Source organism: Herpailurus yagouaroundi, unplaced genomic scaffold (genome assembly GCF_014898765.1).
Source record: "Herpailurus yagouaroundi ecotype Mexico unplaced genomic scaffold, PumYag 184, whole genome shotgun sequence".
Taxonomy (NCBI): Eukaryota; Metazoa; Chordata; class Mammalia; order Carnivora; family Felidae; genus Herpailurus; species Herpailurus yagouaroundi.
Window position 1 is genome coordinate 30,580,078 of NW_024412415.1, and position 14,113 is coordinate 30,594,190.

At 39.8% G+C, this 14,113-nt stretch overlaps 1 protein-coding gene across 1 annotated transcript in view; it reads left to right on the forward strand.

Moving 5' to 3' along the window:
• The window catches only part of HACD3 (3-hydroxyacyl-CoA dehydratase 3), a 38,479-nt gene extending 24,667 nt beyond the window's left edge, over positions 1 to 13,812 (forward strand). The window contains exons 7-11 of the mRNA XM_040493007.1: positions 4,971 to 5,098; positions 7,018 to 7,130; positions 8,516 to 8,622; positions 9,380 to 9,511; positions 12,127 to 13,812. Coding sequence (XP_040348941.1) covers positions 4,971 to 5,098; positions 7,018 to 7,130; positions 8,516 to 8,622; positions 9,380 to 9,511; positions 12,127 to 12,203 — 557 coding nt within the window. The 3' untranslated portion in view covers positions 12,204 to 13,812. The remainder of the gene's footprint in view (positions 1 to 4,970; positions 5,099 to 7,017; positions 7,131 to 8,515; positions 8,623 to 9,379; positions 9,512 to 12,126) is intronic.
• The last annotated feature ends 301 nt before the right edge of the window (positions 13,813 to 14,113 follow it).

The window sequence follows — 14,113 nt, forward strand, 5'->3', positions numbered from 1 at the left end:
GAAACTACCTAGATGTCCATCAACGAGGGATTACTTTAGAATACTTACTCAGTGGAATGATGCGAAGCAGATATAAAATATTCAAGGAGTTTGTAGTGACATGGAGAAATATGATAGGCTAAGAAAGTAGTATATAAAGTTGTTCTTCCAGCTTCATCACATCTGCATAAAAAGCGGAAACAACTGAGCCAATACATGCAAAAAGATCGGAAGGAAATGCACCATTTCAGATGGTTTGGATGTGGATAACTTAGACATTTTCCCTTATTTTATAAAATAAAAATGAGGAAAAATATAAGTATGATGGAATATATAAACTCTGTTTTAAAAGAGGAATAAAAAATCCTGTAGTCTGTTTAATTTTCAGTCCTAAATTTTCCAATCTGAGGTTGGTAGTACGTGAACTGCAGTTAGCTCAAGAGTCATTTGAAAGAAGCGCATGTTGTTTTCCCAGCCTTCTCAACACCTTAGAATTCTGCAAAGCACAGTGGCAGGAAAAACTTCCCAGCTGCCTAGTGTCTTACAGCCCCAAGTGATCAGAGGTCTACAGATGAGTTACTTAAAAAAAAGAAGGCAAGTCTCAGACCTGTAGTTTTTATTTCTCTGGGTTTATCACAAGGTCCATGGAATGAACAGGGACATGCAAATACATAAATAATTTAACATAATTAGATGGATTCTCCACGTTCCCGTGCAAGCCTGCTGGCCATCAAGTGATCTAGTCCAGAAGCTCCTAAGTTATTTGGGTCATGTGTTTAAGCTGCTTGGATTTGTAATTTGGCGCTCAACCCCTTCCTAACCCCCTTCTGGAATGGAGCTGCTGGTTTAATTCTTCCCTTATCAGTCCTCAAAAACGTAGTAAGGACTTGGGGCCTGGCACTCAATTTGCCCTTAACACTTTTCTCCTTTTGAACAAAGGGTGTTGGGAAATAGCAAATACCACACATATACGTAAGCACGTATTTCCCAAACTTCTTATGCTAAGGAAACAGAAGCAAATTCTTGGGCTTATGTAGAAACCCTTGTTTGAGCTTATCTAGCTCCCTGTTAAGGAATGCTTTTTTTTTTTTTTTTTAATGTTTATTCATTTTTGTGAGAGAGAGAGAGGAAGACACAGAATCCAAAGCAGGCTCCAGGCTGTGAGCTGTCAGCACAGAACCCGACACGGGGCTTGAACCCACAAATGGCAAGATCGTGACCTGAGCCAAAGTCAGATGCTTAACTGACTGAGCCACCCAGGCACCTCAAAGGAATACTTTTTTTCTTAGTAAAATTAATTTTTTTCTAGCTATAAAAAGGTGTTCTAGAAAAATCAGAAAATAAAGACTTAAGACATTCTCCTATAATCCCATCTATGACAGCAACAGATTCTTGGCATCCTGATGTATATTTTTCCAACCCACAAAATTTCCTTAGGAGCAATTCCTGATATGGAATTGCAAGATTAATGGCAAATTGTTTTTAAGGATTTTCACGTATACTGTGCAGATAGAGTATACTATATTATACTACCATTATTTAAATCTGTATCTCATTAACAGATGAGTGCCTTTTGCTACTTAAAACAATTTTTTTTTTCAAATCATCAAAGTAAGTGTGCTCATTGAAGCAACTTTGGAAGGTGAGGGAAACCAGGTGGAGGTGTGGGGGAAAAGAAAGGAAGGTGAATAAGCCATTGTCCATCACTTTAATATATCCATACATTTCCTTTTAGTTGTTGTTCTCCTACAGTTAAAAATTTTAGGGCACCTGGGTGGCTCAGTCCGTTGGTTGGGCTGCCAACACTTAATTGTGGCTCAGGTCATGATCTCCCAGTTTGTGGGATCAAGTCCTGTGTCAGGCTCCTTGCTGACAGCGCAGAGCCTGCTTGGGATTCTTTCTCTGCCCCTCCTCCACTCACGCGTGTCCACATGCACACACTCTCTTTCTCAAAATAAATAAACTTTATTTTTATTTATTTTTTTTTTAAATTTTTTTTCAACGTTTATTTATTTTTGGGACAGAGAGAGACAGAGCATGAATGGGGGAGGGGCAGAGAGAGAGGGAGACACAGAATCGGAAACAGGCTCCAGGCTCTGAGCCATCAGCCCAGAGCCTGACGCGGGGCTCGAACTCACGGACCGCGAGATCGTGACCTGGTTGAAGTCGGACGCTTAACCGACTGCGCCACCCAGGCGCCCCAAAATAAATAAACTTTAAAAAGTTATAATCATACTGTGTACACAAATTTCTGTCTTGTTTTAAAAATAAAATTATAAATGGGGCGCCGGGGTGGCTCAGCTAGTTAAGCGTCTGACTTCAGCTCAGGTCATGATCTCACCGTCTGTGGGTTCAAGCTCTGCATCAGGCTCTGTGCTGACAGCTCAGAGCCTGGAGCCTGCTTCAGATTGTGTCTCCCTCTCTCTCTGCCCCTCCCCCGCTTGCTCTCTGTCTCAAAAATAAGTAAAACATTAAAAAAATTTTTTAAATAAAAAATTAGAACCATTTTAATGTTATTAATATTCTTTGTAACTATCATTTTAGAAGCCAGATTTCTAGTCCTGAATTGAAACAGGGATGAATTTCCTATAAAATCAGAGCAAAGCCACAAGATGTGATTTTTGTTCACCATATGCCAAATCTTTTTTAAAAAAATTTTTTTTAATGCTTATTTATTTTTTTTTCTTTTTTTTTTTTTAACGTTTATTTATTTTTGAGACAGAGACAGAGCATGAATGGGGGAGGGTCAGAGAGAGAGGGAGACACAGAATCGGAAGCAGGCTCCAGGCTCTGGGCCATCATCAGCCCAGAGCCCGACGCGGGGCTCGAGCTCACAGACCGTGAGATCGTGACCTGAGCTGAAGTCGGACGCCTAACCGACTGAGCCACCCAGGCGCCCCATAATGCTTATTTATTTTTGAGAGAGAGAGACAGAGCACGAGTGGGGGGTGGGGTGGAGAGAGGGAGACACACAATCCAAAGCAGGCTCCAGGCTCCAAACTGTCAGCACAGAGCTTGATGTGGGGCTTGAACCCACAGATGGTGAGATCATGACCTGAGCCAAAGCCTGATACAGGCAACCCCACCATATATACCAAATCTTAAGTCACAGCTTTCTGTTTCAACATGGGAGGTTCTCATGGTTCAAAGATTTGTCCAGGAGAAATGCCACCTTAAAGGGAATTCCCTTTAAATGGACACCCGAATTTCACTGTGATTTGATTGGGATTTTGTCTTGGAAACAGGGAGATTTAAAATTAGAATAAAATTTTTATCTTATATATAGCAAAATTCACATTGTAATTTTGCATTAATTCTTCAAAGAAAAGAATCAGTCAAATTTTGAACCAAATTACTAGTGGAATTTTTCTGGCAAAATTACGTAATAACACTGTATATACCATTCTTCATTTCACATTTGACTTTGTAGTAGGATTGTAAAGTGGATCATTTTTGCAAAAATAGTAGATGGTTTAAGTTTTTGGAAGGGCCTCTTTTATTTAAGTAATATTTAAACCATATTCTTTCGAGGATCCTACAAGGGTCATCTTTGTTTGGCACCTGGCCTACCTGTGCCAGATCCTTGGAGGCGCTACTTGTATTTAATAGGCAGGAAGCCATGGGGCGCCTGAGGGGCTCGGTCAGTTTAGCTTCTGAGTTCGGCTCAGGTCATGATCTCACAGCTTGTGGGTTTGCATCGGGCTCTGTGCTGACAGCTCAGAGCCTGGAGCCTGCTTCAGATTCTGTGTCTCTCTCCCTTTCTGCCCCTCCCCTGCTTGCACTCTGTCTCTAAACAAACAAACAAACAAACAAACAAACAAACATAAAATTTGTTTTTTAAAAGATAGGCAGGGAGCCAAAAATCCTAATAAACTCCTAAGGCCAAAGAATTGTCCTGCCCAAATTGTCAGCAGTACCCTGGTTGAGTAGCACGCAAAGAGGAATGTGGGGAGGCAGGAGGTCAAGTGAGGATCAATATGAAAAGTAAAGGATTTTATATTATGGTCCACTCAGAACTGATACCACATTGGCTGATGTCATATAGGCAATAACTGTCACTTTAAATATTACATACTATTCCATGAAGTAGATAAACTGTAGTTTACTCAAACTTTCCATACGCTTAGGCATTTAGACTCTTTACACTTTAATGCACTTAGAATTGTTTCAGAGAGCAGCCTTATTCCTAAAAAGCTTTTGGTTTTTTTCATTTTAGATTTTTTAGTTAGGATAGATTCTTAGAGTAAGAATTATAGGGACGAAATAGACATAAATAAGGTTTTTGAAAGTTAATTTTATTTAGTATTTTTACACATCTGCGTTTGTTTATGATTGCACACTTTTGAGGTTTTTAAGAGGCTACATTGCATTCAATATATGTGACATAATTTTAGCTTTATTATTTAAAAAAAAATTTTTTTTTTCAACATTTATTTTTGGGACAGAGAGAGACAGAGCATGAACGGGGGAGGGGCAGAGAGAGAGGGAGACACAGAATCGGAAACAGGCTCCAGGCTCCGAGCCATCAGCCCAGAGCCTGACGCGAGGCTCGAACTCACGGACCGCGAGATCATGACCTGGTTGAAGTCGGACGCTTAACCGACTGCGCCACCCAGGCGCCCCCATAATTTTAGCTTTAAATTCAATGTGATAATGGATCTGAAAAGACTTAGCCACTGTTCCTGATACATAGACTTTTCAGCTTATAATAACTGAATGAAGTATAGGTATACTTTTTTTCTTGCCTTTTAAAATGAGAAGGACATACAGGGTTTATGTGTTTTAACTCTCTGCTAACCAGTAGAGTTTACGATTTATGACTCCACAGGCCTGTTCCCCACCAGCTTTGTTTGGATACTAAGCTCGAATCTGAGGGGCTGTTTATTTTACTTTTCCTTAAATTCCTTTCTTGTAAGGAGGTATCTAGTTTGAGAAATAATTCTGTTGGAATTTGCCATTTGATTTACCCTTAATGTATATTTGTCCCATAGAGTCCTTCTATGACACGTTCCACACCTTGGCCGACATGATGTATTTCTGCCAGATGCTGTCAGTTGTGGAAACTATCAATGCAGCAATTGGAGTCATTAAGTCACCAGTGATACCTTGTCTTATCCAGGTATTGAGTAATTGACTTCTAGGGTGGGGAATGAAAGATTTCAGAATTTAGTAGGTACACCACAATTTGCTGAGAAGTCTCAGTTAGTAAAAATCTCTTTACACAGGAATAGCATTGTTTTTATCTGAAAAAAGAGGAAAACTGTAAGCCACAGGGATAATTTCCAAAGTAGACTTTTGCCATTTCAGATCTGTTTTTTTTTTTGCTTGTTTATAATATCTTTATGAAATTACAAAGTGATAAAAAGGGCTTTAAAACTAGCAAAACTTGACTTTCAAGCAGGAGCAGAAAGACCTCACCCACAGTCTTCTCAGGTAGAGACATGCTTAGTCTCCTCCCATCTTGGGTAGGTGAAGGCAGTGTGATCCTAGGAGATCTTTTCACTTTGGACTTTCTTCCATATATGAAGGTAACATTTTTGATTTGTGTGGGGATTCTCCCCCTCACCATACATCTGTGTTATTTCCTAACATTTGGAAGATTGCTATCAGGAATAGGAGTCTTTTAATTTCCTTGCCCTATTACCTACCTATGTGATTGTATACTATCAAATATAGTATTTGACCTGGAGTCAGGGGGAACCAGGTGATGGTTGGTTAGTCTCTTCCAGAGTACTGTTGTTTGTTTTTCTGTTTTTTTTTTAATTTTTTTATTTTTTATCCATTTTTGAGAGAGACAGAGCAAGAGAGAGGGAGAGGCAGGGAGAGAGAGAGAGACAGAATCCAAAGCAGGCTCCAGGCTCTGAGTTGTCAGCACAGAGCCCGACACAGGGCTCGAACTCACAAACCTCGAGATCATGACCTGAGCAAACTTGACCACTTAACCAACAGAGCCACCCAGGCATCCCTGGAGTACTGTTTTTATAGTTCTATTCTTTTATGGTACACCTGCTCCGGCATTCTGATAGTATCCATTGCATGGTAAAGTGTGTTAATGCAGTGGACTTATTTCTAGGTTTTCTGTTCTTAGAGAGAGGCTGTTTTGTTCAGTCTAAAAAATAAAAGAGGATACAAAGTGACCCACTAATATGGAATAATATTTTTTGTACATCAAGGACTACTGCGATAAGAATGAGGATAGCATTTCTAGGGCAAGATGGAAGGGACAGATTGAGTTATTGTCATAACGCATGGCCCCAGGGAGTGCCAGTCACATAGAATGCAGTGTGAGTAAAACCTCCTGGAGTCGGACAGTGCCATGCACACTAGCACGGACGAATCTCGGAAACAAAACATGGAGTAAGAAGTCACAGAATAATACATTCTGTTTCTTAAAGTTTAAAAACAGGCAAAGTGAAACGGTGTACTGTTTAGAAATATGTACATAACTAGTAAACCTCTAGAGAGACAAGATAGTATTTACTTATGAGGGGCTGCCACACTGGTGATGTTCTAAAAAATTTTTTTTCTTTAATGTTTATTATTTGAGAAGAGACAGAGAGCAAGCAGGGGAGGGGCAGAGAGAGAGGGAGACACAGAATCGGAAGCAGGCTCCAAGCTCCGAGCTGCCAGCACAGAGCCCGACATGGGGCTCGAACCCACAGACCGCAAGATCATGACCTGAAGTGAAGTCGGCCGCCTAACCGACTGAGCCACCCAGGCGCCCCCACAATGGTGATGTTCTTGTTCTTGGGTTACGCAGACACGGATGTCCATTTGGCAGTAGTCTTTAAACCGTGTTTGAACTATTCATAATGATATGTATTTACACACATGCACACAGTCTATTCAGAAAGACTGATTTGGATACTTAACTTGTTCCAAAGCTGGAACAGAGAATTGAACTACCTGAGCTCAGTCTTTTCCTGGAGGAAAAGAGCCCCTGAATTTAGTGGGGCTCGGTTTTGGATGACACTTTTACATAGTTTTTGTAGAATATATTTTTAAACTTTTTTTCTCTCTTCTGGGTTCTTTTAATAGCTTCTTGGAAGAAATTTCATTTTGTTTATCATCTTTGGCACCATGGAAGAAATGCAAAACAAAGCTGTGGTTTTCTTTGTGTTTTATACATGGAGCGCAGTTGAAATCTTCAGGTGGGTAGAAATGCCAGCATGGTTGTTTGAATGCTTCTCCTTTCTCTGGAACAGCTCTCTTCTGGAGGGAGTTGTTTTATTCCGAGTCTCATTTGGTTTGAAATTAAGGTTCTACATATGTGGAGAGTTCTAGCTGAATCTGTGAGCTCTGCAAAGGAGACACACAGTGTTTTTTTTTTTAAAGCAATCATAATACCAGTGTAGGCACTGGAGAACAGAGGGAGGAGAGATCTGGAGAAATGAAAGACCTGTGTTACCCTTCTTGCTGTCTTGTTGGAAAGAGAGGACTCATCCACATGGAAATATTTTTGAAAAAGCTGAAGAAACACGGGGTTGAAGGAGTAGTCAGGCTGGATGGAAACAGTGAATACCAGCCTTCTAGAAGGAATGATAGAAATCTTTTACTACAAGATTACTGAAATTTGAATCAGCCTTATATGATTCTTCCATTCTCAATTGTCACAGAAAAAAATATCTTTAAAAAATATATCCATTAATAGTAGAGGTGTTCTTATCTACCAGACCATACATATTCCATTTCTTTTTCAGTCAGGTGGAGAAAGGATTTTGCACATTGACTCCTGAGCTCTAGTATTTTGCAAACTTAATAGTTGAGAGGGAGAAGTAGTTAGCAATCCTAGATTTATCTTAACAGTGGTCTGGTCCCATAGTATCCCGTATACCCTCTTAAATCTGCTAATACAAACGTGAAAGAGATTATAGGTACTTAATATTAACTGTTAAAAATTCTTTTCTCTCTTATCAAAAAAAATTTTTTTTAATGCTTATTTTTTGAGAGAGACAGAGTGCAAGCTGGGGAGGGGCAGAGAGAGAGGGAGACACGGAACCTGAAGCAGGCTCCAGACTCTTAGCTGCCAGCAGAGAGTCTGATGCGGGGCTCAAACTCACGAACCATGAGATCATGACCCAAGTTGAAGTCGGCTGCTTAACTGGCTGAGCCACCCAGGTGCCCCTTGTGTTTTAAATAGAGTGTCTGATTCTAGATTAGGGGTCTTTTGTATACTGAAATTTTGATGACATTCGTTGATCCAGGGATAAATTGTCACAGTGTTTGTCATCTTTACCTCTTGGAACTTAGAACTAGGAATGAAGCCAAAGAGCTTCTGAGCATTCATTCCATATACTGAACTATTCCAAAGAAGGTTGTCTTAGGACCTAAACTTAGTCTGCCATCAGAGTTCACATCCACTGAAAATTGGAGGAGGGGTGTGATGGGAGTTTGTGGGTAGAGAGCCCAGGATTAGAATTCTGTTCTGAAGAAGCCATGTGTGGCTAATTGTGAAATGATTCTTCTTGAATGATGTTCTAGGTTGCATTCAGGACCTGAAGTGGCTTTTCACATCTGAATTCCTTATTTTCAATAGGTACCCCTTCTACATGCTTTCCTGCATTGACATGGATTGGAAGGTGCTCACATGGCTTCGTTACACTGTGTGGATACCCTTGTATCCTCTGGGATGTTTGGCAGAAGGTACTTTCAAGAACACTAGGTTTTATAAGCTTAGTTCTAAAGATAGCTAAACTTTCTTCCTGTGCCAGCCTTAGTCTGATATATGGGTGTTAGACTTTTTTTTTTTTTCAACGTTTATTTATTTTTGGGACAGAGAGAGACAGAGCATGAACGGGGGAGGGGCAGACAGAGAGGGAGACACAGAATCAGAAACAGGCTCCAGGCTCTGAGCCGTCAGCCCAGAGCCCGACGCGGGGCTCGAACTCACAGACCGCGAGATCGTGACCTGGCTGAAGTCGGACACTTAACCAACTGCGCCACCCAGGCGCCCCAATGGGTGTTAGACTTTTTAAGAATTTCTTTCTCGTGGCTTCCTTCCATAGTACTCATGGTACCCAGACTGTTTCAGGGAAGTAGCTCGTTTTTGTAAAGTTTGGAAGCTCATGTATTTGTAAAGTTTGGAAGTTCATGTATTGTATGCTTCCTATTTATACGGTATTTAAAATTTTCCAAAGCAGGTTCTTAGCGACAACTTCATTTTATCCAACACACACCTAGTGGGTGGGTCAAGTAGGGCTTTTTCTCTCCATTTTAGAGAAGACTGAGTCTCAGTGCTATCAAAATGACTGTTCTTCATTCATCTTCCTTTTGTCAGCGTGGAGGGTTATCACATGAAAACTAGGGCGGTGGGGAATGGAAGAGGCACGAGCCCTCTGTATTAAGGAGGCTAGATGGGACTGTATTTCATTTGTTTCTGACAAGTTATTTCTGCTCTCAGCTGTCTCAGTGATCCAGTCCATTCCAGTATTCAATGAAACAGGAAGATTCAGTTTCACATTGCCATATCCAGTGAAAATCAAAGTTAGATTTTCCTTTTTTCTTCAGATTTATCTCATAATATTATTTTTAGGTAAGTATTGGCTCTGTAATAGACTTTTTCCAGTCACTTCTTAGAGAGTAGAATTAAATGATTCAAAGTTTTCCAAGTCCTTATTAGGGATTTTCTTTCTAGAAGAGTAGTGTAGAGTTAGAAAAACATTACTTGTATAAAACGGACCCACAAGAATATGCTACGTGTATCTTCCAAATCTCCAGTGGTTATCTTCTTGGTCATTGGGAGTTCACCATATTTCATGTTTAAAACAATGTAAGAAACTCTTTTAAGAAGGTCATTTTAATAATTTCACTGACACATTCCTTATCTCGAGTTCACAGAGGTGGTAATACCACTGGCAGCAAGGAAGAAGGCAGTAAAGGCTTCTGAGCAGCCAAGAGATGTCATAAAGCCTTCTACTTAACAATAGGAAAGCTCCCTTAGCCCCCACCCTGTTCCTTATGTAAAACCTGCCTATATGTTAATTTACTTTTATATAAAATCATAAATTCTTGCCTTAATTCATAAAAACTAAGAATTAAAAGAAGCAAACCTAATTATTGAAAATATGAGAAATTTAAAAGTCTTCCTAACTGTAAGGACTGTTTACTTTAGATAAAGTTCTAATGCATTTTAATCTATATATTTGTTTTAGTTCTCAAAAATCTTAAGGTGGCCCTAAATAAGTATGGCTGTCTGCTCTTCTAGCAACAGGATATGAGAGCGGATACTATGTTAGTTATCTATTGCTGTGTAACCAATTACCCCAAAACTCAGTTGCTTAAGACAGCAAACGTTTGTTATCTCTCAATGTTTCTGAGGGTCAGAAAGCAGTCTAGCTGGGTGGCTCAGGGTCCCTCCTGAGGGTTCAGTCAGTCTGTCAGCCCAGTGGGGACTGCAGTTTCTGCAGACTTGACTGGGGCTGGAGGATCTGCTCCAAGCTCACACATGTAGCTGTAGACAGGAGGCTTCAGTTTCTTGCCACAGTACATCTCCATGTGGCTGCTCGTGACATGGCTTTCCCCCAGAACAAGTGGTCTGAGAGGCAGAAGCCACATTCTTTTTTGTTTTTAAATTTTATCTATTTTTTATTGAAATATATTTGACATATAACATTGCGTAAAGTTAAGTAAGGTATACACCATGTTGATTTGACTCATTTGTATCAGAAGTGACATACCATCACTTCTGCCATATTCTGTTGGCTACACAGACCAACCTAGTAGAGGACAGGAGGGGATACACAAGGGTATGAGATCCCAGAAGGTAGGATCACTGGGGACCATCGTGGTGGCTACCCCAGTGAGAGGAAGACCACAAAAAGTAAACCCGAGAGCCCCAAAAGCTCAGTGGTCTTGATCAGTTAGTACTGATCACATACCCTTTAGGAGGGCCTCCAGGTATCAGCACGTGGCAGAAGCACAGTATGGGTGTAGATCATTTGCCAAAGGTTAAATTTTATGCAGTTTCTCCTTTCCTATTTCAGAGAGGGTATCATTTATTTTAGAAAGATTTCTAACCAGAAATGTTAAAATGTTTGGCCCTTGAAGGGAGTAAGCTTCAATTTGGAAGATGCACTCATTAAAAAAATTCTTTATCCCTATTACTGGATAAATAAATCTGGTTTACTGCAACTAGGCTCCATGAGGCATGATACTGAAAATGTTAAAAGAGGAAGAAGTATTGGAAAGACCCTTAAAATACTTTACTAGAAAAGTTAGAAGAGTAGAAGTATTTTAATGTGCATTAACTTTAGTGGCTTTTCTTCAGGTTATATTGTTATACACTCTAATTTATGAGGTTTTATACTCCTATTTAGTTTGCTTGCAATGAATAATGTGGTTCTTATCTGTCAGAATGAAATCTCAAATTTGCATAATTTAGAAGCAGTACTACAGTTACATTTGCATATAGATCAAGGTGCTTTTCCAAATACACATGCTTAGTAATCCTGTAAAATAGGTGTTTTTAACCTTGTACAACGAGGAAACTGAGGTGAGGCTAAGCCATAGAACTAGTTAGTAGTCAAGTAGGATTAGAAAGTTTTTTCTGACTCTGAAATCCTGCGTTTTCGAATTTCCTTCCTAGAAAAGCATTTCATACCTTTTAGACTAGTGCTTAATACACATTATTATATTAAAAATTGAACTAAAAATAGGGTTGTTTTTATACTTAAGGTTTGTATATTTAATTTTGTGTAAATCTTACCTTAAAAGGAAGAAAAAAAGAAAACTGAACTCTAATTAATGGAATGTTTCGGGGTGAAGTATACTGATGTGTGCTACTTGCAGTGAAATACATCAAAGATGAGGTGGGAGTGGGCATGTGCTCAGACGAATATAATAAAAACTTAAAGTTTAAATCTAGGTGGTGTTCACTGTACAGTATTTTAATCTTGCAGCATGTTTGAAAATTTTCATATTAGAATATGGGAGGGAAGTTAAATTATAAACCCTCTGGGGAAAAAATGAAGGGTCTCCAGTGCATTGATAATAACTTGGTTCAAAGCTGTAATTTCTGAGCACCTACAGTGAGCACAGTGCTGGTGGATAGGACAGGCAGACATCTAGAGACTGTCCTTGCCCCAAGAGCTTCTGGTTATAAATACAGACCAAGATTCCCTTTTCTCACTGGCTTCTTTTCTTTTTCAGGGTTGTACATAAATTTTCGTCACCTTTATAAACAGCGCAGGCGGCGCTATGGACAAAAAAAGAAAAAGGTCCACTGAAAACAAAGATTGAGAGGATTCCTTGCCAGTTTGAGCCTAATCTATAATTCTTACAGTTTTACCTTCTTGTACTGATGTAAAAGTTTTTTTAAAGTTAAATGATTAAATTCTCAGTGAAGCTATCTTCCCTTTTCCCCCATAACATTCCTGAATTTACCGAACTATCTTAGTGTAGTACTTGCATGACATGGGTTCCTGGTATCTGAGGACAGGTTTGTTCTTGTGTGTTCCATTAATGACCGCAAAAGACTCAGCCCTACCCCCACACACTCCTTGTCCTGTCACTCTCACACGGGCCAGAGATATTTCTTCAGTGCCCTAACCCTACCAGGTACTGGCCATTCTTATAGCTGGGAATTGTTTTTTTCAGCTGTTGCTTGCAAGAAAAAAAACCACTGTTGCCTCTACAGGGGGCTGTGAAAGTGACTCAGGCAGGACCTTGGATACATTCTGTATCCAAGGAGTTGCTTGTTAAGTGGGGTGGCATTGATTTTTGGAAAATCAAGTTGAACTCAGTCATTGATAAAACATTTCTGAGTCTGAGTGGAGCTACAGAACACCTATTACCTCTGAATCTTTTGGCCTCTAACACCACCTGCTACGTGCTTACCTGTGTGTGCACGGGAGAGGCATGGAATGATTTGGGAGAAACCGGTCAGAACCTTGGAACACCATGATCACTTACTTCATTCCTGGCTAAATCAGAACTATTTTCAACACTAGAGAAAGATGAAACATTAGTTAGAAAACAATGAGATTATAAGAGTTCCAAACCCAAATGGCTACAGGGTGTCAGAGGGTGAAACTGGCAGTAAGACAGCAGCTGGCAGTGCAGCCTGTGGCAACCTGGGAGCAGACAAAACAGACCTACAAAATGGCCTCAGGCTGTGCACATACATAAAAAACCTTGCTATCATCCTCTGCACTGGCTGAGTCCATTTACTTGTGTACCTGTCAGAGTGACTGGTAGAACTGACCTCAAAAACACCTGCTTTCTTTGGTTTCACCTGTCTGCCGTCAGACGGTAAAAACAGAGTGAGAACTTTGGCTGGAGAAGCTTAACAAAGCTTCCTGGCAGGAAACCCACCAACAGAGGAACTGAGGAAAATCCAGACGTTGTAAAGTTTGGTCATTGTCAAAAACATTGTTTCCTCTAATACATTCCAAGTTAACCAAGTAAAATATGTTAGAAGTAATGCTTGTATTAAAGAATTTAAGAGCATGATAGCTCTTTCTGTTCTGCCATTCCTACTGTTCTTGGGAAAGGGGGACTCAGTGAGTTATGCTGTTTCTCTGAGTCCAATATGGAAACTTGGTTTGACCTAAAAACATCTGATTAGCATAGGCTGGCTGATTTTTATTTTTATAAGTTCACTGCACTGAAGGGTATTTTGCATGTCTGTAACTTCTGTCAACACTTGTTTGTGTTAACTTCCGTTGTTCTTTCAATTGACTTTCTATGTTTATTTGGACAGATCAGCTTTGCAGTATATGCTGCATCTTTGTGGCAGAATCCTGTATTCTTAGTGATTGTTAAAACTCCTTTATTGCTGTCTGAGAAAGCAAAAGATTGTGTATTTCTATTAAACATTTACAATCAAAATCCTAATAACTTGTGTTTAAAGATCATTTAGTCTGATAGGTTTTCAAGTTGTTAATGATAACATTGTCCTTTGTTCAGGGAAAACATTATATAGCATGTTAAAATGGTTGCTCGGGTTAAAGCCCGAGGGAGGGAGTAATACCTTAGGAAGTCCACAGAACAATTTGAAAAGTATCGATGACATAAACAAAGCTTAGTGAAGTTATGTGACTTGCCTAATATCATGAAGCTAGCTAATGAAAAGGTACTGTAACTGACCACAGTGATCCGTCAGAATCCACGGGTGGAACCTGGCTTAGGCAGAGAC